Raw genomic sequence first — 22,487 nt, forward strand, 5'->3', positions numbered from 1 at the left:
GGTGAGAGGCAGCAACCTTCAGCAGAGCTGGGACTCAGCAGCATCTCAAGTACTGTTTTGGCAGGCAGCCTGCAGCCTTTGCTGTGGTTTGTGTGTGTCTCTCGCTGCTGTTTGTGGTTTATTTAAGACCATTTGGTTGTATTTTTTAAAACATATATGAAAAAATGTGGCTGTAGAGACCTGTGTACCTGACTTGTTCAACAGTGCTGTGATATGAGGAGTGGCTGAGGGAGTGTTTAGCCAGGAGAAAAGGAGGTTTAGAGGGGACCTCTCTACAACTACCTGAAGGGAAGTTGTAGCCAGGTGGGGTTGGTCTCTTCTCACAGGTAACAAATAACAGGACCAGATGAAAATGCCTCAAGTCACACCAGAAGAGGTTTGAATTGGATATTCGGGAAAATTTCTACAGAGAAAATGTTGCCAAACGCTGGAACAGGCTTCCCAGGGAAGTGGTAAAGTCACAATCCCTGAAGGCATTTGAAAGACATGTAGATGTGGCACTTAGGGACATGGGTTAGTGGTAGACTTGGCAGTGCTGGGGCTTGATGACCTAAGAAGCCTTTTTCCACTGAAATGATTTTATGATTATATGATTCTATGATTATGAGGAGCACAGGCCAGGCACAGCTTTAAAACACAAGCTGGCTCTCTACTGGAGCTGCAGCAGGTCCATGTCAAAAAGGATCAGGTCAAAAATCTCCCCTTGCTACAGCCCAAGTTAGCGTTTCACAGGAATGTGCCAATTTGTGATGCCTCCAAGACCACAGCCAGCTGCCCCCATTCAACTCCTCACATGCAAGACTAACATGCACCAGCCTGAGCTTGTTAAAAATATGTTGAAATCTGCGTTATAGATTTCAATAACACAGTGGCAGCTTCACTACCACTTTCCTAGAAAGCTGTGTTACTTCCACTCCTAGTGCAGCTCCCTCAGTTCTGACACCCCCAATCCTTCCCTTGCCATAAGTGACTGCCACAGGGATGCTTCCCTGGCCTGTGGTACAGTGGTCAGGATATGAAGTAAGTAGAAAAGGAAACCAGCATGAAAAAGAGGGAATCAGTGGTTGTTTAATGCCTGAGTCAGCTGAGGTGGTGGGGACAGACAGGACAGGGAAGGAGGCCAGAGCCAAGCACTGAGGGGAGCAGGACCACCCTTTTCAGGGGCTTTCAGCCATATGCTCTGCATGGTCAATTATCCTCCACCAATCTCCTTGTTACCACCTGCAGCTAACCAGGTAAGAGTTAAATCCAATCTTATCATTCACAACCACCCCTTTCCATTAGCCACACACTGCTATGGAAGGGCAAGTGTGCCAGAAATTCCTGTCCTGCCCTTCCAACAAGCCACCACTGTTCACTCGCTGTCAAACAGCTCCTGTGAAAAGCTGTGGGCTTTCTGCACAGCTTCTTTCTGAAACAGCAAGAAAACACTGCTCAACTTGCAAAATCCAGTAGCTGCAGGGTAAATTAGCGGTGCTGAGTAGTCAAGGGTCAAATCTTTTCCTCATGGGCTTCAGGAGCATAAGATAAGAAGGTTACGGTAGTGCTTACAGCATGGAAACCAGCTGCATTAAAATTTCACAATTATATCTCCCTACTATCATTCATCTGGCAGTTTTTTACAGGAGTTCCCTTCCCAAGGCTGGCCTGAAAATGATGCCAGGCTGAGACACTTTCATCTCCTGCATAAAAGACAATTTATTTCTTGTCTCACTTACAAAATAATGATACTATGTTCATTTGCATCACAAACAGCTGAAAAATCTGGTAAAACTGAAACGTATTTTTAAAGCCTGTACAAGGAAAAACGCTGTCTCACACTTAACTCTGGCAAAGACAAATGAAGGCCAAATCTTAATTTCTGATTCAAAATACTAATTTAAGGCTTTGGGCCCTTGAACAAAAAGATTGCACTGATAAATTCACACGAATTTATGCTGTGCAATCACACTTGCATGGTGTTTTTTTCCTTTTTTTTTTAACAGCAAACAGAGCTGTTTTTTAAATATTGTACTCCATGGATGGATTGTTGCCATCAATACAACAATATTTGTTCTGTGCATATACACATTTTCACATACTGCAGAGCGCCCAGGGAGCACATGGTATTGCTTTACCTCTCCTTTCAGACGCTTCTCTCACACAGCTCCTCTAATTATGGTAAAACCCTTGGAGATGTGAGACACTTTGGATGAGCTCAAAAAGAAAACACACATCTTGTGCACAGCACAGTTTACGCCCACACCCTTTACCTCAGTCTGTCTGAGGAACTCATGTTTCTCGTATTCATAGTATTTTAAGTTGACTGTACCTGCAAAAAAAGAGAAAAGGCTGCTGAAATTCTGACAACTGAGGTATCACCTTCCTTTCCTTCCCTCCCAGTATCATACATCTTCCCTTTCACAATTACTTTTTTGTTATGCTTCAGAGGTTTAAATCAAAAAAATAATATAAATAGATCACTTTTTCAGCCTGTCCTGGAGCCTGTGACTTTATGACTGTTGGCACTTCCACATATAACGGGTAAAAGCAACGTTTTCCTGCCATGATGCGGTTTTCACAGTGTGGTGTTTTCAGAGTGGCTTCCAGCTGCCACTGCTCAGCTTTCAATTGCTTTTTTGGCACTTAACAAACAGCTCACAGAGTCAGTCAGTCATTTTGGGCTGCTTTGGTGTGTTGGCCTCTGAGCTTCACTGCGGCACTTTCTGCAGGACTGGAGCAAACACTGTCCTGTTCTTGCAGTTGAGCTCTTGCATTGGCTGGGCTTGGTGGCTGTCACTGGTGCATCAGGCCTGCAGAAAAGGAAGGGGAATTTCCCTTCCCTGTGGATCTCTTGCTGGTCGCAGACTGGGTCAGCAAACCAGAGCTCACACAGTGGACAAGAAACACAGTCCCATCTCTCCAGTTTCCTGGTAGTCTGGCTGCAAAGGGCTCTGAGCACCAGGACTTTCTTCAGGGAGACAGCCCCACAGCCAAACGCCTCCACGGCCCCCATCCCTTCAGAGGCTGGTGTCGACGGTGCCTGCTTTGGCCTTCAAGGTGGCCTCACAGATCGTGTCCGGCTGCCCATCCCGGCAGAAGAGCACAGCGGGAGTCTTGCAGGCCCACATGGCCACCTCTCCCCCACTGGCCGGGCTGGAGGAGGACAGGGCGCTGCCCGGGGGGCCGCTGTGCCGATTGATGTAGCGTTCCCGGACACGCTCAGCCCGGCTCCGGGGCTCTGGCTGGCGGCCCGGCACCGACAGGTAGGCGACCATGTTGTTCCTAGTCTTGTAGCCACCCTCGCGGCTGCGCCGCAGCAGCACCGAGATGTTGGGGTTGCGGGCGGCGTAGATGAGGGGGTTGATGGCGCCGTTGGCCCAGGCCATCCCGCTGGCCACGGCGTCCATGGTGGGCGAGAAGGGCAGGCGGCCGGCGGCAGCGGCCAGCCCCAGGATGCAGTAGGGCCCCCAGCAGCAGATGATGGAGACGATCATGATGAGGACGGTGGTGGCCGTGCGCATCTCCCCGTAGGCGCGCAGCAGGTGCCCGTAGGTGGTGAGCGGCCGCACGCGGCTCTCGGCCAGCCGCACCGCCCGGCAGATGTTGAAGTGGCAGAAGCACATGACGGCGAAGGGCAGGAGGTAGCAGAGCACGATGAGGGCAGCGCCGTAGGGCGGCCCGAGCCGCGAGGAGCCCCAGGGCAGCACGTAGACGCAGCGGTAGGCGCCGGGACGGGCTTCGCGGCGCCCCTCGCCCGCCAGCCCGTACCAGGGTCCGGCCAGCGCCAGGGCGGCCAGCCAGACTGCGGCCAGCAGCTGCGCGGCGCGGCGCCGGCCCATCTTGTGCCGGGGCTGGCGGACGATGGCACAGTAGCGGTCGAAGGAGAGCAGGGCCATGGTGAGCGTGGCGGCGATGCCCAGCCCGGCGTGGAGGGCGGCGCTGGCCAGGCACAGGCGCTGCCCGAAGAGCCAAGCGCCGGGCGGGCGGCTGAGCAGGCTGAGGAAGGCCAGCGGCAGGCAGAGCAGGGCGCCCAGCAGCTCCGACAGCGACAGCGACAGCACGAAGGCGTTGGTGACCGTGCGGAGCTGCCGGTGCCGGGCGATCACCAGCACCACCGCCCCGTTGCCCAGCGCCGAGAGGGCGAAGATGAGCAGCAGCGCGGCTGCTTGCGAGGCCAGCGCCGCCGCCGACCACCCCGCCGCTCCCGCCGCCGCCGCCCCGCCGCTCTCGTTGCCGCCGCCGCCGCCGCGGGAGAGGTTGCCCGGCACGGCCGCCGCCGGCTCCATGCGCAGCCTCATGCCCCGGCCCCGCCGCGGCTGCAGAGGCCCCGCTGCTCGCGGCCCCGCCGCTCCCGGAGGCCCCGCCGGCCGCTGACGTCGCTCGGCCGCCGTTGCCCGGGGAACCGGCCCGGCTGGACCCGGGGGCGGCGGAGCGGAGCCCCCACAGCCGAGCAGTGGGGCCGGGGGACCACACTCCACACCGGCGTCATCTGCACCCCAGAGTCGGCGATGGGTCCCCACGGACGCGCTCCCTCGCAGCCCCTGTCAGCTCTTCTCCCCGCACAGTCACGAAGGACCAGCAACCCCCAGACACTTTGGTGGAAGTTGAGACCACCCGCCCCAGCTCACCAGGCTGGGGCTTGAGGGATCACCAGAGTTGAGGGATCAGGCCAGGGACCCCCAAATGGGCAGCAGGACCCTTTCTCCCCACTCTCATCCATACTATAGCTGCCTGCTGCCCCTACCTGAAAAGTTTTTTAGGGATGGGGGTAGAGAATAGCTAATGAAGGCTGCACCCCAATTAATGACTGAAGAACCTCCAAACATCCTGTGCTTTGTGACTTGCTGTCCCAGCTCCTCCCCAGGAGCCAGGCTGGGGGGCTGATCAGAAGGGAGATGCCCAGAAGATGAAAACACATGGAAGAGTGTGCTCCTGCAAGCATGGAGGGTGTCACTTCTTGTTCCCCCAGACCAGAGGCTGTACGGTACTTACAAGGGAGTTGCAGGAAAGCTGGGAGCAAGAGCCTTAGATGCTGTCCTAAAAAACCTCTGTTGGCAGCACAGTCGTATAAATCAGGGGATTTTTGCTGCCTCCTGCTACAAAGTTATTTTCAAGCTGACGGAAGAAATTCTTCCCAGGCTTTTCTATGCCAACCTTATCTAAGTCCACCAGTATGACTTTCTCCCTTCTGCTGCGTGAGCTACCAGCAGATGATCATTCTCATTTTCATGTCTCATTTTAACAAGCGCTAGTCCCTCCTGTGAGCGTCTTCAATTAACAAGTACCATTTTGTCCAGAGACACAGTGGAAGTGACAGGCCACCAGAGGTCTGAAGCTCTGCTCCTGCCACTCCAAATGCTTGGTATTCCCCTGGAGGGACTCTGGCAAAGCAAGCACTGACTGCACTCTGCTGCACAAGCTGCCTCTGGACTGGGACAAAATCAGTAAATAATTAGCAGTCAAAGGTCGTAATGGCTCAGACCTTCAAACACAGCTGCTCCTGTTGAAAGTTAACCACGGGGTATTTCCAGCCAGTGGTGCAAGATAAGCAAGAGAGGAAGGCTTAGGGAAGCAGCACAGCATGGACACTCAGCAGGGACAGGACGAAGTTCTGATCAAATACCTGCATCCAGCCCTGGGATGCAGGAGAGCTCTGGTGGGGTGAAATGAGTGAGTAAGGGGTTGTCTGGACAGGCAGAGCAGGGAAGCTGGGGCATGAGACAGAGCAGCACAGCTGGCTGAGCAGGAGACAAGAAGAGCTAGCAATTCAAACCAACAGTCGTGATACACCAGCAGAATCCTGGAAATGAGCTCTGGGAGTGAAAACAAGGAAAACAGCGGTGTTTTCAGCTGGCATTTAATACAAATCTGGCTTTGAAATTCATAATTTGCAGACATACAGAAGGCACGTAAATTTGAAGGCAGCTCTCCAAGATCAGCTCCGTTTTCTGAGAACTATTGGAAAGAAAGAAAAAAAAAGAAGAAAAACACCATGGCTTCTCAGAGCAGCTTGTATATGCTAATCACAGTGCCCCCAATATGCTAATCACAACAGGGCAACAAGCCTGTTATCTTGAAATGTGACAAATGCTGTCACACCACCCAAGGCTGTTCCTGTCACAACAGCCATGTGGAGAAGCAGAACAGAAATTCATGGGCAGGAGAAGTGCAGCACCATCAGTGAGACTTTGCCACCACCTGTGGCTCGGGTCACTTGAAGAAGAAGCCGTGTTTCAGTGGGTCCTCCTCTTCGACAGTGAAGGTGGCTGTACCAGTGTAAAAGGCTTCTCCCGAGACTTCCACGATGACGGCATTGTAGTTCCCAAACTTGGCTTCCTGCAGAGGGGTTAGGGTCAGGATAGAGGTAACAGAAGGTTCTCCACTCTCCCAACCCCATGGAATTCTAGTACTACCTGGCCCTTACACAGACACCTCTCACCGAGTGCTCTGCCCTGCCCTGGTACATCCCAAAGCAGCCATGCAACACAACAAGGTCTTACACTTAGTTAAAATCCTTGAAGTATGAGGCTCATGGGAAAGCAAGACCTGCAGGCATCGCCCTCCTTCCCTACACCCTTCCCCAGGCACAGAAAGGTTTTTCTGCTTCCCCACTGAGCACATTTCCAGCAGCCCTTGAGACAGGGGAAAGTCCAGCACAAGCCACTTGCCTTCACTGCCTTCCCGGTGAACAAGGAGCCTGTGGTGCTGCTCCGGAAGGTTCTGGTCTGGTCCAGCTGGATGAGTCCCTTATGGTATTGCAAGGCAATGCGAGCTGTCACCCCCGAACCTGTTGGACTTCGGTCAACCTACAGCAGAAGAGATGAATCAGCTCTGGTGTTTTGGGGTTTAGTACAAAATGAGATTGCTCCCCTCAGTTCTCTCTGCCACCTTTACGCTGCACTTGGGGGAAACCCCTCTAACCCAGGGTTTTGTAGAGAATCCAGATACATCACAAATGAGAAGGAAAAAAGAAAACAGGTTTGGGGTACTTCTGCACTGTGATTGGCTTTGGCACAGTTAGGGATGGATGACTGAATAAACACTGAGGCTATTTAGGAGCACTTGAAATCTTCGCAGCATCATAGCAAAAGGACTGAGAGGGGCTGAGGCCACCTGCCCCATTCTCACACATCCAGGCAAGATTGGTTCTCCTTACGCTGAGGGGACTTCCAGCCAGCCTGGTTTTTAGAATCTCCAAAAACACAGTGTTGGCCAGCTTCTGAGGTGACCTGTCCCAGTGCTCCACACTCCTCATTGCTGGGAAGTCCAACCAAAACTTCCCCTGCCATTTATTTGATACATTATGCACTGCAGACAAGAACAGAATTTTAACACCCCATTTCTCTCTTGTTCTCGTCATCCCCAGCAGATGTTCCCTAGATTAGGACTTTAGGGACATGCACTATGTTGGGATCCTGTCTCAGCCCCTGAACTCCTGGAAAACTCCTATCAACAGCTTATGGGTATGAACCTTTTTAAAATGCCACCATCTAAGGTGTGCAGAAGTACTTCTGCCATTAGGAGCAAAACCAGAATGTGTGCATCGACACTCCAGAGATACGACAGCAGCACAAGCAATCACTGCCCAAACCAAGAATCAGAACGGTCTCTCCTCTCTGCAGTGGATGTAAGAAGGGCCAAAGGGACAAGGGTGGCACCTCATGTGCCTGAGAAGAGCCCCTTTCTGTACCTGTTCATCTGCAAACACACAGATGTTGGTGGTGGGCTCCTCGCTAAAGGTGTCTTTCCCATCTGTCAGTATGGTGCCGTAGAGGAAAGCCAGGTCTTCACTCTCAGGGTGATGAAGCTTGAACTGGGAACAGCACAGAGAGGGTCACAAATGCACACAACAGCAGCACGTGCAGTGCAGCTTCTGTGAGAGACCAGAGGAAGGGGACAAGGCCACATTGCTGCGTTTCCACCACTGCTTTGCAGGTAACAGAGACAGAAGCAGGAAGGCTCCTTGTAAGGATTCTGAAATTCAACATGGGGCTGGAAGAATGGGACTTTCCCACCATCCTGAGCCTCTGTCTGGTGCAGTTGCCCCAAAGAGAACATGCTGGGATACCACAGTGCTCATCCATACCTGTTTCTTCACCGCTTCTGTCACTGCACTTGCAGCACTGACAAGGTCTCTGGTCTTTGAAGAGCACACGTCCAGGCCCAGCTGCTCGGCGCTGAGGAAGGCGTAGAAAGTGCCACCGTAGCCGATGTCAACCACCACCTTCCCATGGCCAGGGACATCAATGGCCAAATCTGAGCGGAGAAAACAAGGTGAGGAGGGGAAAAACTTGCTCAGCCATGGACTTGCATACAGTTAAGGAACCCAGCTGCATGTGAGGGCAGTGGACAGGGACGACAATTTGAGTACTCCTATGCCAGAAAGCAGTGTGTGACACCTTACAGCATCGCTGATGACCTCTGATGAATTCCTCAGTGGAATTAGGGAGACGTTTGCCAGATGCCCTTCAGCCAGGCCACCAACCTCCAACACCTGCACGGCCACCACCAACCCTCCCAAAAACCCAGTGGTTCCCACCGGTGGCAGCAGCGAAGGCAGGCACGCTGTGGAAGCGCACGGGATTGCTGCTGCGGTGGCCGTCCCAGGGCACGAAGGCGGTGACGGGCCCGCAGGGGCAGCGCAGGCGGACGGCGGTCTCGGGGCGGGTGGGCGCTGGCACCAGCCCGTAGTCGAGGGCGAAGCGGCCGAGGGCCATCACGGCGTGGCCGCACATGGCGCTGTACCCGGCGCAGTGCAGGAACAGGGCCGCCAGGTGCGCGCCCTCCGCGGCCGCCCCGCCGCGCACCACCACGGCCCCGTACATGCCGGCGTGGCCGCGCGGCTCGTGCATCAGCGCCCGCCGCACGTGGTCCTGCGTGGCCGCCACCTCCCGCCGCAGCGACAGCAGCGACAGCAGCGACAGCCCCGCCGCCGCCGCCCGCTCCGCCGCCTCCAGCCGCGGGATGATGCGCAGCGGCTCGCCGCCCGTGTGCATCTCCACCGTCCGCAGCACTGCGCCTGAGGGCGAGTGCGGCGGCAGCGCCCGTCCCGCTCCGCCGCTGTCACCGCCGCCGTCGCCGCCGCCCCGCGCCGCCATCGCGCCCGCTCCGCCGGGGCGGCACCGCGGGGCCACAGCCCCGGAGACCACGCCCACAGCGCGGCCCCGCCCCGCCCGAGGCCGCGCCCGCCCGAGAGACCGCGCCCCCTCTGGGCGCCGAGCCGAGGCCGCGGCCCCGCCGCGCCCGCCCGGCTGAAGCCGCGCCCACAGCAACGACGGCGCCGCTCCCCGGCCACGCCCACGGCCTCAGGCCCCGCCCCCAGAGCCCCGCCCCTCGCGTGCTCCCGCGCCCACGTTCCCGCGTGGAGCCGACCCCCGGCGGAAGCGGAAGTGCCGAGCCGGAAGTGCCGCGGGCTCTCGGTGCTGGGTTACCGCGATGTTCCGCGCCGGTAGGACGGGCCGGGCTGGGGCGCCGGGCTGGGGCTGGGGCTTGGGCTGGGAGCGAGGGTGGAGGTTTGGATGAGGATGTTGTCAGCGGATTGGACCGCGAGTGGCGCTCGGTGCCCCTCCCAGTAACGCGGCCCGCGCTCTCGCCGCAGCTGTGGACATCCAGCCCGCCTGCCTTGGGCTGTACTGCGGCAGGACCGTGCTGTCTGTGAACGGCTCCGTGGAGACCTACGGGGACTGCGGGGTAAGTGCGAGGCTGGGGCCGGGGAGGGGTGGCCCGGCGCTCTCCCGGTGCGGGAGCTCAGGCGGGTCCCGCTGGGAGCAGCACCGCGGCCCCAGCCCAGCCCCTGCGGGCCGGGGTGATCGGGGGCTGCTGGGGGCCGGCTCAGCTCCCTGAGCGAAACGGGAGCTGCACCGTGTCACGTTCCCGAAGGAGGTGCTGGAGGCCCTATGCTGATCCCGAGCTGAGTGGCGGGGCTGGAAATGCTGGAACAGAACGGGATGGTGTGGAGAGGTTCTGCTGAAATAAATCACTGTGCACACTGATTTCATTGGAGTGCTAAGGGAGAACGAGGTCCAGGGAAGGTGGGATGAAAGGGAAGCAAGAAACTGGGGAACAGGGGTTGTGAGCAGCCTGGTGAGGGAGCTGAGGTGAAAGGGAGTGGTGTGATAGTAGAAGAGGAAAATGGAGGCTTGGGTGAAAGTCTTCTAATTATGCTTCACCCTTGTTTGTATTAGAAAAGAAGACCCAGAGAAAGCAAGTCTAAGTTGAGAACTTACTGGGGTTATTGTTTCATTTCTTTAAAAGTCTGGTGTATGTTTTGCCCTGTCCTGCTTCAAGCTGTTTTTCCAGGAACTGCAGTGATTTGCTGTTGGTACTGGGATTGTAAATACAGCCTCTGCCTTATGTAGGTGTGTCCTAGAGGCCAAAGAACCGATGACAACAAAATCTGCCGGGAATGTATGGGATCTCCGGACCGCTATGACTGGCTGTACCTCGGCTTCATGGCCATGCTGCCCCTGGTTTTACACTGGTTCTTTATTGAGTGGTATTCTGGAAAGAAGAGGTTTGTGTACTCTTTCTCTAGATTAGTTATTTAAAATTGGAAATCTTTTATCCATGAGTGTCAATCAGAGAAGCTGAATTGAACTGTCCAGCAGTTCTTAGGCTCCTAGACTGGTTTGGGTTGGGGGGAACCTTAAAGATCATCCAGTTCCAACTCTCTCTTGTGGGTAGGGACACCTTCCAGTAGACCAGGTTGCTCAGAGCCCCATCCACCCTTGTTGGTTGAGCTGTTCTGGTTGCATGTAAGTTTAGAGGAGCTGTAGGAGGGTTTATTTACAAATGTAAGTGTCCTGCAGGCCACCCTTTCCAGTCACTGCCCTCGGGCAGTGTGCCTCTTTAATGTGGTGGTGCACAGTCCATCTGGCAGTTCGGGTGGACTGGGTTTCCCAGCAGACAGGAGCAGGGAGTTGTGCCATCCCCTCTCTCCTGGGCCAGGGTCAGCAGGGCTGCATGAGTGCAACAAGAGAATGGGTTTGAATTTTCTCTTTAAGAACATGTATTCTGGGTTTTGGTCTTGATAGCAGAGTTGCTGTGGCCTTTACATCAAAGAAGTTCTGTAAAAAAGAGATTTAAATCCACAGCTGCATGTGGCCATTAGGTGTTAGACTGGAGTTTTTTAAGAAGTGATGGCTCTGGAGTGTACTGAACTGTCCCTGCCCTTGGCAGGGGGTTGGAACTGGATGGTCTTTAAAGTCCCTTCTAACCCAAATCAGTCTGTGATTCTGTAAGTCCTGAAAACATAGGGGACTGGGGATGTTTAATATATGAATGTTTACCATCTTTAACAAGGACTTGCAGCTTTGGAAATTCTGCTTATATCACATATAGCAATGTCACCCCTTCTGAGATGTGTGGTGTGTTACCCTCAGTGCTCTTTCCTCTTCCATGCTAAACCACCTGAGATGGTAAAAGAGTTTCCTCACTCAGCGGATTTTCACTCTATAGAAGGCTCTGCACTGGCCAGAGCCCCTCTTTTCAGCGGGTGTTTGGCTGTGCCCTGCAGCTGGCAGAGTGGCAGTGAGTGTGTGTGTGTTGTCCCGCAGTTCCAGCGCCGTGCTGCAGCACCTGACGGCGCTGCTGGAGTGCGGCGTGGCGGCCGTGCTGACGCTGCTGGTCAGCGACCCCGTGGGCTCCCTGCACATCCGCTCCTGCAGGGTGAAGAAGCTCTCGGACTGGTACACGATGCTCTACAACCCCAGCCCCGACTACATCACCACAGTGCACTGCACCCACGAGGCCGTGTACCCCCTGTGAGTGTGAAGCGTTTGTGCTCCTGTCTGCCCCTGCCCTTTGTACAGCTGGGTGTCTGTCTCTGCCTCTCCTCAAAGCTGCCAGAAGTGTTCAGATAGAGCTGGGGTCAGTGACAATCAATCCCCTGAATCTTTTGTGCATTGAGCTGTTTCACATGAATTTAGCAGCACTTAATGACTTTCTGAGTAGTCAAAGAAAGTGGCATAGCCCAGGGTACCACACAATCAATTAGGTTGGAAAAAACCTCTGGGATCATCGAGTCCATCTTATGGCCCAACACCACCACGGCACTGAGTCTGTCCTTAAACATCTCCAGGGGCAGTGACACCACCACCTGCCTGGACAGCCCATTCCAGTGTCTGATCACCCTTTCTGTGAAGATATTCCTCCTGATGTCCAACCTGCACCTCTCCATATGCAGCTTGAGACTATGTCCTCTCATCCTGTCACTATGTAGCTTAAAAATTCTTTTTTTTCTTTTTGTTTTCCTTTCCTTGGAAAGGAAACATCTTGACTGTTTCCCCTAGGAAAAGTAAGCCTATCATTCTGTGTTTACACCCTTTGCCTATAAAGTCTTTAGCCTTCACTGACAAACCCCAAATTCCTTGGTTGTGACCCAAATCTCCATGAGAAAACTGCCCATTTTAAGGAATTTTTCTTTTTTTTCCCCAGGTACACCATTGTGTTTATCTATTACGCTTTCTGTCTCGTGTTGATGATGCTGCTTCGGCCTCTCCTGGTTAAGAAGATTGCCTGTGGTTTGGGAAGGTCTGACCGATTTAAAAGCATTTATGCAGCACTCTACTTCTTCCCCATCCTCACCGTGCTGCAGGCTGTGGGAGGAGGCCTCCTCTGTGAGTTCTCTCCTAAAAACACTCCTGAACACACCTATAAATGCACACTAAGAAAGGACTTAGGGGAGAGAGGGAAGGGACACATTTTACTTTGGGAATGAGGATATTGCATAGGGTTATTTTGAGTTTTGCCTGAAAAGGTTGCTTGTTAGGAGCTCTGTCGTCACCAGGCTCCTGACCAACACTGCTTCGCCTCAGCCATGCTGCTAGAGACTGTCACTTTCCCAAAACAGGAATAGAGGGGGTGTGAGAGGAAAATACTTCAGAGGGAGCTAGTTCCACTTTTTGCTAAGGCAGAGTTTGTGTGATTGGAGATGGATTTCAGTGTAAATTTGGGGAGATGGGCTATTTTTGGTTTAACTTCCAGCATTCTTGTCACATTTGGAGAGGTGCCACAAAATCCCCACTCGGCCTGACTACTTTTCTCATTATGTGCCTTTTTCAGTTCATGGTGTAAGTGTTGAGTAACTCTAGCAAGAAACAGCAGAAAACCTCAGAGGGAGCAGTTGAAGGGTTGTGCTTGGCTGACCCTCACTGCTGTGCATGTGTGGTGCCATGCTAAGAGGCAGCTAGAGTAGCTCAGATTGCTTCACACCTCTGGAAGAACTCTCTCTGCTGAAGGATGAGCCCTGCCATTTTTTGCCTGCTAATGTGTTGCGTGTTTGCCTTTAGATTATGCCTTCCCATACATCATCCTGGTGCTGTCTTTGGTTACACTGGCTGTGTACATGTCTGCTTCTGAAGTGGAGGTAGGTGAACACGTTTCCTGTGTTAAAACCCAGAGTAAAAAAGACTTGAGTGAACAGAGACCATTTTGTTTCTTGCCTTTTCTTTGTGGTGTATTTTACATTTAAGCCTCTTCCTTTATCCCTTCTCCTCTTGGAGGAATCTCATGTGAGAATTCCCTCTGATGATGCACTGAGGAACTGTGTGTGTGCTGGAAGGGCTCAAACCCAGGAGGCTTCACATGGTCTCTGTGCTCTACCTGTAACACCTCTTAAATGTCAGGTACTGGGTGACAGGCTGAATGCTAACACGATATTGTGTTTATTTTGCAAGTTTTTCAAGGATCTGCTTGTGAGGAAGAAAAGGCTCGTTGTCCTCTTCAGCCACTGGTTACTTCATGCCTATGGAATCATCTCCATTTCCAAACTGGATAAGCTTGAGCAAGACCTGCCTTTGCTTGCCTTGGTACCTGCCCCTGCCCTTTTCTACTTGATGACAGCGAAGTACACAGAGCCCTCACGCATCCTCTCTGAAGGTGGGAATGGACATTAAAAGGAGCCTGTGCCAACAACTCTGACCCAGTGATCTGGATGAAGCAATTTTAGTGCTTGTCATGCTTTGGAAACTTCTGTTTTCAAAGAAGTTGTTTATGTGCCAGAGTTCTGGTGAAACACCTCTGGGTGAGACTGTATAATATTAAAAAGCTGCACTTTGTATTCTTCCTGAGTATCTGGTATAGATCGAAAGCAATGTCTTTTTATCTATTTATCACTGTGAATCTGTATAAAAAGCTTGGGACACATCCTAGTACAATGGTTTGCTTGTGTATTGTTCATTTCCTAACATGATATTTGAATAAAACAATAGAGCCTGGTTTTCAGTAGGCTTTAATAAAAAAAAAATAGAGCTTGAATATACCAGAGAACTTGATTTTCTCATCACATACTCTAGCTTCTATCCCCCAGCAGTGGAAACAGACTGTCTTTTCCCTTCCATCAAAAGATAAAACATGTACATGATTCCTCATGATGTTTGAGTCTGACTGCTGGGTAAAAGGAGAAGAAATGCACTGTAAAATTCTCTAGAAGGTAGAGTTTATGCTCTGTGTGCTTCATGTATGGAGACCTTCCTGGAGAGCATTAGATTGGTAAGATTAAAGATTTTCTTTTCTTGGTAGTTGGGTTAGTATTGGTCACCATAACTTGGTGCTGCAGAGGGGTCTAGAAGAAGATGCAGAGCAGTGCTGAAGGGCCAAAACCAGAACCAAGAGTAAGAAGATCCTCTCAAATTAAACTGCACTGTCTGGATCATTGACTGTAACAGTGCATATTTCTATGTATGTGTCACTATAATGCTTTTTTTGTTCTGTCACTTACCAGTGCTGCTAAGGACAGAAGGTGTCATAGCCAGGTTGCCTCAAGCTGTCACTCTCCTCCACAGAAGGTTTGATTTTGTTACATCTAATATGCACTTCCTGAAAGCTTTGTGTGAGTTTTTGTTTATAATGTGAAATGCCAGTTGACAGGTTCACTGCACCTAAAAATTGTGTGTAAACAAACTCGGTCTTGCATGCAGAAGCAAGGTTTTATTTAGGGATTAAGGAAGTAATTGATCTTCTTAAATCAAATGCTGTCTGTACTGCTACGTACAACATCTGATTTGCAAACACTAATCTAGAGGAGAGTTTGAAAAGTATGGAATTAAAATTCATGTTAAAATACCACTTCTAAGGACTTTACTCTTTCATGTATATTTCTCTGTGTGGACTATGTGCATTGGGCTTAAATATTGTGCTATATCTTGTTTTTAAAAAGAAAAGTAACAAATCCCAGGTAAAGGGTACATCTTTTGCTAGGTCTGGAGAATCGTGTGTTGATTTTGAAAGCAGAATGAGGGATTCTGTTAAAAGTAAAGCTTACAGGAAGGCAGTGCACCCCATGGACCTTGCCTGGCACCCCAACCACTGACCTTTCTGCTGGACTCCAGTGCTTTGGCCTTCAGCAAAACCCAGAATGTGAAATACAAATTAATAAAGTCTTTTTATTATCTCTCAGTAGCATTAGAAGAATTATATATATATATTTATATCAGCCACAGACACAGCAGTACACATTGCTCCCATTAAAATACTAAAGAACATAAACATTAATTAACCACGTAGTCCTGCTGCGATAACCACCCAGCCACAAGCTGCAGAAGTTGGGGTCTGTTAGTTTTATCTATCCTTTGTGGGAAAGCAAACACACAGTTCTGGGAAGATCAGTGATGCTCAGACTATTTTACAGCCCCCTCACTGCTATTATCACAGCTCTTCAGGAAGTGGAAGTTAAGGATGATCATATCCAGGCTGTGCCTTAAAGCGTTCTTGGTTCTTCCGATGAACGGTCCCAGTCTGCAGCAGGAGGATTGCACACACTGCTTGTGTTTTATAGATTCAGAGAATCATGGAATAGTTTGGATTGAAAGAGACTAAAAGATCACCCAGTTACACCCACCTGCCAAGGGCAGGGACACCTTCCACTATCCCAGGTGGCTCCAAGCCCCATCCAAGTGGCCTGGAACACTGCCAGGGATGGGGCAGCCACAGCTTCTGTGGGCAGCGTGGGCCTCCTCTCTCTCAGTATGAAGCCATTCTCCCTGGTCCAGCACTACAGTGCCTGATGAAAGCACTTAAGAATTAACATACTGTATGCTTTAGAAGGAAAAAAAATGTGGAAAAATAAAGGAGTTCAGTGTATCTTACAGTGAGCACCCATTCAGGATCTTTTGACAACCAGAGTATCCAGTCCTTCCAGCCTGTATTGTAGCCTGCTATGAGTACCGCTGATCTCTTCCTCTCATTGCTGAATTTTTGTTGTTAGAGCTGGCACTGTGTTCAGCATTTCCCACTCATTTCCCAGAAATTCCTGTAGTGACACAGAGTACAATTTATTTTTTCTTAAAATGAAAAAAAAAAGCCCTCAAAATATTAAGAAACTTGTTTTGCTTCTCTTGTTTTCCCACAGCTTGACTGGCCACCAGGCCTGTAGCTCTGAAGGAACTTTTTCAAGTACCCAATCCTTGCATAAAAAAACCCCAAAGTTTGCCTTTCTGACAGGATAACTGGTGAAAAAACTTTCTTGATAGTTTATTTGAATTTCTGTTAAAAATTAAAGCCACACCCAACTGGAAAAATGTTACAAGGCTGATGACCTGAACATTATGAGGTACAGGATTAAGAAAAATTTGAGTGTCAGACCAACAAAAGAAATATCAGGAAAAATTGGTTTTATAGCCAAGACTTTTAAACAGTGCTGGAAAACACAGATTTAATAATTTGCCTCATATGACTTCAAAGATGGTAGTGCCTTATTTGCAAAAGGCAATTTCATTTTTTACATGGTAAGTGAAATAGATTTATGCAAACCAGTACAACAGAAAATTTAAGTTTATCTTTTGAATAAAGATCTCCTCTGGCCCTCTCTTCAGAAGATTTACAGCAGAAGTAAGAGTTACAATGGGGTAGATTGCTGGGCCAAAAAAAAATATATATAAGATCTGAAAGATATTCTTTAAAATGTCTTCTTAAAAAGAAAAAAGTCACTTTTTAATAATTTTGAAGTAATTACTAACATGTTACCATGAAGCACTGTCAGGTCATTCAGGCTTTTGCCTATTGCTGACTTGAGTTCCCTGCAAAAATATCTTGTTTTATTATTGCTCTGTGAAAAAAAAAATAATTACAACTGAGTATTACCACAGTTTTCTAAATATTTTCCAAAGAGCTCCACTGTTTCTAGAGAGATCAGGAAGAATAAAATGAGTTTTAGCTTATGGAAATACCAAGGTTAATGTATTTCTTTCAACAACATCATCCATTTCACTCTGCTGAGCAAATTTTAGGAGTTCCCAAAATCAACACGAGCCACTCGTGTCTATGGCACCAAATAAAATGGGTGAGAACAGCCAGAGCAGCACAGGTCATGCTCAAGCAGGGAAAATCTTCCTCCTTTGCTCCCACAAAACTGTGTGGACTCATTAATGTTGGATCAGTTCTATCAGTACCCAGATAAATTTTCTTCTTGAGGGAAGCCTTTGTTTCCAGACAGATATGATCAGAGAGAGCTGATAGCCAAGGGCCTGAAGGATGTACAGAATATTTTCAAAAGCACATATTCCAGGTTTCACAGGCCTATGCCACACCTCACCTGCATCCCAGCCCCCCTCACGTGCCAGGGAAGCCTTTTCCTACAATCCCTGACTGAATGCACCAGACACACAATATTGATTATGCTTCAGGCAGGTGCCTTGCCCTTGGATATTCCTCTCTGTTTCCTTCCAACTTTCATCTTTCTTTTCTACAAAGCAGAGAAAGAGTTTTTAGACAGTGTGATGACTGAGCATTAGAGTAGAGCTTCTGTAAATAAAAGCAGGGTCTATCAGTAACTGATTGGCTTAATCAGTCTCCCTCTTTTTTGTTTTTTTAGATTTCGTATACTTCCCTTTTGTTTCTCTCTGGGTTTCTTCCAAGGTCAGCCTGCTTAGGTTTAATTCTACTTCTTTTTACAGTAGAAAAAAGAATACTGAAAGTAATCTCAAAAGGTCATCTTAGTCCATCTCTGCTGTACAGCAGCATCAATTAGACCTAAGTACCCCCGACAGATGTTTGATTTGTCCTTAAAAACCCTGGTGGTAGAAATTCTCTGTCTCTGCAACACTCAGACAGCTGAATCCAGTTTGATTCCAGGGGCTTACTCTGTGTGCTGTCAGTGCTTTCTAAGGGCCTTTTTCTTATGTTAAATCTGTTCTCTTGCCAGTTATTTGTCTGAAAAAAATGGACAAGGAGAAAAGCTTACTGGCTTGCTAGGAATTTTTATTTATTTGATAGTTCCTACCATGTCTTCTCTTAGACTTACCTGTTTTAAATGGAAAAGTTGCACAGTTCTTCAACCTTTTTTTCATCATCTTTATTGAACTTCTCTTGGATCTCAAAATAATCTGCATCCTCCTTTAAACTCCAGGTCTGTCCTATACCAAAGCTATAGGTGAGAACACACACCTTAAAATTTGCCAGGCCACCTTTTCACACCCACTGGTCTGACTGTTGCCTTTTTCATTGCGACAAATCTTTGTTGATTTACGTTCAACTTTTCAGCTTTAATTCTGTTTATCACCGCTTAAATATCTCCCTCATGGTGGATTTGCATAAACAACTGTTTCTACCTAAATGCCAAAAAATGGATTTTTAAAAATTATTATTATCATTATGAACCTTTTTTCCTTTAAATTAATTTTCTGGCTTGCTAAAATAATTCTGAATTCTGGCTCTGCCCTGCAGAGGGTGCTCCCACTCTTATCATGTTTGTCATCTGCAGATATGATAAGCATTTGCTCTATCCTATCACCTTAAGGTGATGTTAAGGAAAAAAACAGATTAATTCTAGTATGAGGCCAGAGCTCCTGCAAACTAACAGGAATCATTATTCCATTCAGCCAGTAAAGCATGGGTAACAATTATCTAGGGTGATTTTTCCAACTGTTTTTGCTCAGCCTGAAAAAGAGGTGACTGAAGGGACATAAAGTTGTGTGAAAATCACACACGTCTTTGCTGTTGAGGAGTTGAGTAGATGAGTTACTGTTTCTCATAACACAAGAACTGCAGGGTGCCTACAAACTTTAGAGACAGCAGGTTTAAAGCAAGAGAATAAGATAATTATTGTCCATATTAAATAAACTATATAAGTTATTAGGGAGGACAAATGTATATGTGAGCTAAAAGAATTAATCAGTGATATGAGAATATTGCACTGAAGATCCAGCATAGCACAAAATTCCATCAAAAGCTATTAAAATGCAGAATATCATCCTCATCCACTGAAGTCCCTGACACTCCATTTGTCATGGAGATTATACAGAAGAAGGGTCATTCTATATTTGACTGTTCTGCATTACTTCTCCAAGGAGAACTATTGATCACTGCAGAAGACAGGATCCTGGTAAGACCAGCACTGAGTCTTACCCAGTATGGCTATTTTGGGAACTGAAGCTGATTTGAACCTCACCCACCTATTCCTGATGAGCACTTAAATAGAATCACTAGTAGATCTGGCCAAAAAAAAAGTCTAATTTGATGGATGTGCATTTCTCAGCACAGTGGAATCTCATCTTGGTTACAAGTCACAAGTTAAATGACTGTTCAGTGGAAAAATACATCCCTTCTGTTTTGCTGCAGTAGGTAAAAGCATAGAAAGGGAGGACAGGAACAATCTGTGTAGGCTGGGAGACTTGGAGAACAGAGAGACAAGATGATACCCAGGAAATAAAGCCACACAAAGGAATGAAACTGGGCCCAGGATGTGAAGCAACACAGGACTCTGAACTCACTTCTGTACAGGACTTCAATGTCAAACACTGCACTACCTGTTTTTGTTGCCTCTGAGATTCTGAAGTCAGGTAAACCTGTCGTATCCACTCCTGTGATCAAAGACTAGAAACATCAGATAAACTCAAAGTACAGATGTTTGGATATTCTCACAAGCTTTAAATATTTTTTTAATAAAGGACTGTAGCAGAAAAATCAGTTAAAAAAAGGAAAAAAAGAGTAAAATATGGAGAACAGAGGAAATGGCTCCCTTGGCAGAAACAGGTATGTGAGGAAGGCAGAGAAAGGTGAGCTGAGTCTCATTTCTGTGGACTACTTTGATATTTTGCATCATTGTAATGCTCCAAACAGAGAAGAATGAGCTTGATCTGACACGACTCCTACGAAGAAATTTATTCCCCTCACACACATCATATGCATAACACAGCATTCAGACAGAGGCATTCTGCAGTTGAAAATAGTGGAGGGCACGTGCAAAAAATACTGAAAGCCCCAAAAGAAAAATGGAGAAGAAAAAAAGCAACTTCAGTTTTTTCATCAAAATAGGACGAAATAAAACAAAGCAAGAAAAGTTGAAAAAGGAGAAAATGCTATGGGTGTGTCACTGAGTGAAAATAAACAGATACAATTGCTGTTTATACCTAGATCTGTTCAGGACACAAAAGAAAGGGCAATCCTCTGATAAAAGTCTCATCAGCACTGTATTAGAGGAGGGGGAAATTCTTTCAGAATGGATCTTATTAAGGAAAAGACAGAGTAGGAGAGTATCAAGGTATATTTAGCATCTCTTTTGTATGTTCTGCATAGCTCAGAACACAGCCACAAAGAGCATGAGAATGAATCCAGCACAATGGTTTACTCAGCAGCAACAGCCTCAGCTCTGATTTTTAGGGAGGCTTGAGGAGTTAGATGACCATGGCTGTCCTTTGTGATGTGGGAGCACAATCTCTCTACCAGCAGAATGAGAACAATCCTCAAGGCCGGCTGTAAATCCACCTTTCTAAGGTCAGACATGCAAAGAGGATATTTCCTGCACTCCTGGTGTCTGATTTATCCTGTCTCAGATCAGACTGTTGACCAAGAGTCAGACAGTTTCCCTGGGGACTGAGCATCTGCTATAGACCAAAGGAGCTCCTGGAATCTTTGAAAGCTGCACAGTTCATATTCAGCATTTCAGTGCCCTACTTTGGGAAAGAAGCTCATCATTGTTCTAAGGAGCAGTGACAGCCAGTAGCCTTGGGGGATGTCTTGACCACCATCACTCACTCCAATAGATTTACTACAATAATTCAGAGAAAACTTCAACCAGTGCCTAAAATGGGGAAGTCTTGACAACAAAGGATGGGATGGTGGGCATGCAGTATCAGAGGAGGCAGGCAGGAGTCATGGGCCTGGGCTGATGGAGGCAAGTGCAGGAAGATGAAAGAGAAACAGGAATATAGGTGATTTGGGTCACAGCTGTGAATGCTGTAGAACAGCAGGTGGAGTGGCCGTGGGATGGGGACAATGTGGCTCCCACCTCATGCTGCCTAATCCCAGCATGGCAGAGCTTTTAATGGCCCAACCTCTTGTTTGATATGTACATTTCTGGAGGAGAGGTTATGGACACAGCTAGGAAAGCCCCCTTGGACAGATGTGTGTAGAGCCCCCACTAGATTTAGATTTTCCCCCCACACAGTGAAAGTCAGTAATAACATAAAAAAAAGCACAGAGCAAGTCAGCAAGGATGACTATGGAAACTGCACACTCAGCTTTCCAGACCAGGAACCTGACCTTATCCTTGCTGACAAACCTCCCCACAGTCCTCCCACATCCATCTGTCTGCCCCATCCTCTTACTGCACATTTAGTCCCTCCCAAATCCACATCCTAACCTCATCACCCCCTCTTCCCTTGCATCCCAGCACAAAAAACCTCTTCTTCAAGCTCATCAGACCTCTCAGTGCCTCTCAAGTCTTTCAACATCAGCCCATGGCCTCAATAGTAAAAACTCTGAGCCAGAATAAAAATTTCTCTCTTACCTTTTCAGATTAATTGAAATTCTTCTTTTCCTGGAAAATTTTTCATTGTAAAAGCAGTAACTGAGAATCAAGCTGAATCCTAATAAACAAAATCATTGTAGACATATTTAGGAGGGTGTTAACCAAATAAATAAAATTAAAAATTAAGAAAAAAATCATGCATTCTAATTTTCAGGTCTCTCATGTGAACGTAAGCTATGTCTCCATGCTTTTGAGCTCTATTCCATTCTATCTTTATTCATTAATTCTGTTTAATATTTCTGATGAGAATAAAACTTGCAAAGAAGGCAAGAACATAGAGAGATAGTGGGATTTCTACTACAAGGTCTTAAATTACGAGTCAAGGAAGCCTTGTTGGGAGACGCAGTATTTTCCATAAAAAAGTACACAGGGAGAAATCAGATGCTTTCAGGTAGGTAAGTCCAACCTGCTGGTCTACAAAATAAAAGTTTGAGCACAGATTTACACTTCTTTCTTGGGTGAACATTGTCCCTTTTTGTGTTTCACAGGATGCCCTCAGAACAAGGGATACTTGCTTCCTTTCCTAGTCTCCTACACAAAACAGGAGTTGTGCAAGAAGCGTGAGCCTACCCGAAGAAGTGTTTGAGGAAAGAACTCTGATACAGAGGAGGAGGTGATACCAAAGAGGAAAAACAGGGATAAGAAACCCCAGCACCCTAAGAGTCTTATAGTAAACAGATAGAGAACCAGAAATCCATGTTGATCAGGCTTTGGGAGCATGTGGCAAAAAATGTGAAGGAAAATGGGTGAGATATTTAAA

At 48.4% G+C, this 22,487-nt stretch overlaps 3 protein-coding genes across 4 annotated transcripts; 1 reads left to right on the forward strand and 2 right to left on the reverse strand.

Moving 5' to 3' along the window:
• Positions 1–1,678: 1,678 nt before the first annotated feature.
• Positions 1,679–4,280, reverse strand: GPR135 (G protein-coupled receptor 135). The gene has a single exon (XM_032111552.1). The coding sequence runs from the start codon at positions 4,278–4,280 to the stop codon at positions 3,000–3,002; it is 1,281 nt and encodes a 426-aa protein (XP_031967443.1). The 3' UTR covers positions 1,679–2,999.
• Positions 4,281–5,823: 1,543 nt separating this feature from the next.
• L3HYPDH (trans-L-3-hydroxyproline dehydratase) lies at positions 5,824–9,095 on the reverse strand. The gene is made up of 5 exons (XM_032113074.1): positions 8,522–9,095; positions 8,069–8,238; positions 7,673–7,795; positions 6,651–6,788; positions 5,824–6,318 (listed from the first exon to the last, which is right to left on the reverse strand). The coding sequence occupies exons 1-5, from the start codon at positions 9,078–9,080 to the stop codon at positions 6,193–6,195; spliced, it is 1,116 nt and encodes a 371-aa protein (XP_031968965.1). The 5' UTR covers positions 9,081–9,095; the 3' UTR covers positions 5,824–6,192.
• Positions 9,096–9,319: 224 nt separating this feature from the next.
• On the forward strand, positions 9,320–15,048 carry JKAMP (JNK1/MAPK8 associated membrane protein). Of its 2 annotated transcripts, none has more exons than XM_032112764.1 (7): positions 9,320–9,430; positions 9,581–9,672; positions 10,341–10,495; positions 11,538–11,744; positions 12,418–12,513; positions 13,272–13,348; positions 13,659–15,048. In XM_032112764.1, exons 1-6 carry the CDS (start codon positions 9,418–9,420, stop codon positions 13,339–13,341), a joined length of 633 nt encoding a protein of 210 aa, XP_031968655.1. In that variant the 5' UTR covers positions 9,320–9,417; the 3' UTR covers positions 13,342–13,348; positions 13,659–15,048. The 2 variants fall into 2 exon arrangements, with proteins under 2 accessions (XP_031968655.1, XP_031968654.1); XM_032112763.1 differs by having other exon boundaries at positions 9,321–9,430; positions 12,418–12,599.
• The last annotated feature ends 7,439 nt before the right edge of the window (positions 15,049–22,487 follow it).

The sequence above is a fragment of the Corvus moneduloides genome, chromosome 6 (assembly GCF_009650955.1).
Source record: "Corvus moneduloides isolate bCorMon1 chromosome 6, bCorMon1.pri, whole genome shotgun sequence".
Classification (NCBI taxonomy): domain Eukaryota; kingdom Metazoa; phylum Chordata; class Aves; order Passeriformes; family Corvidae; genus Corvus; species Corvus moneduloides.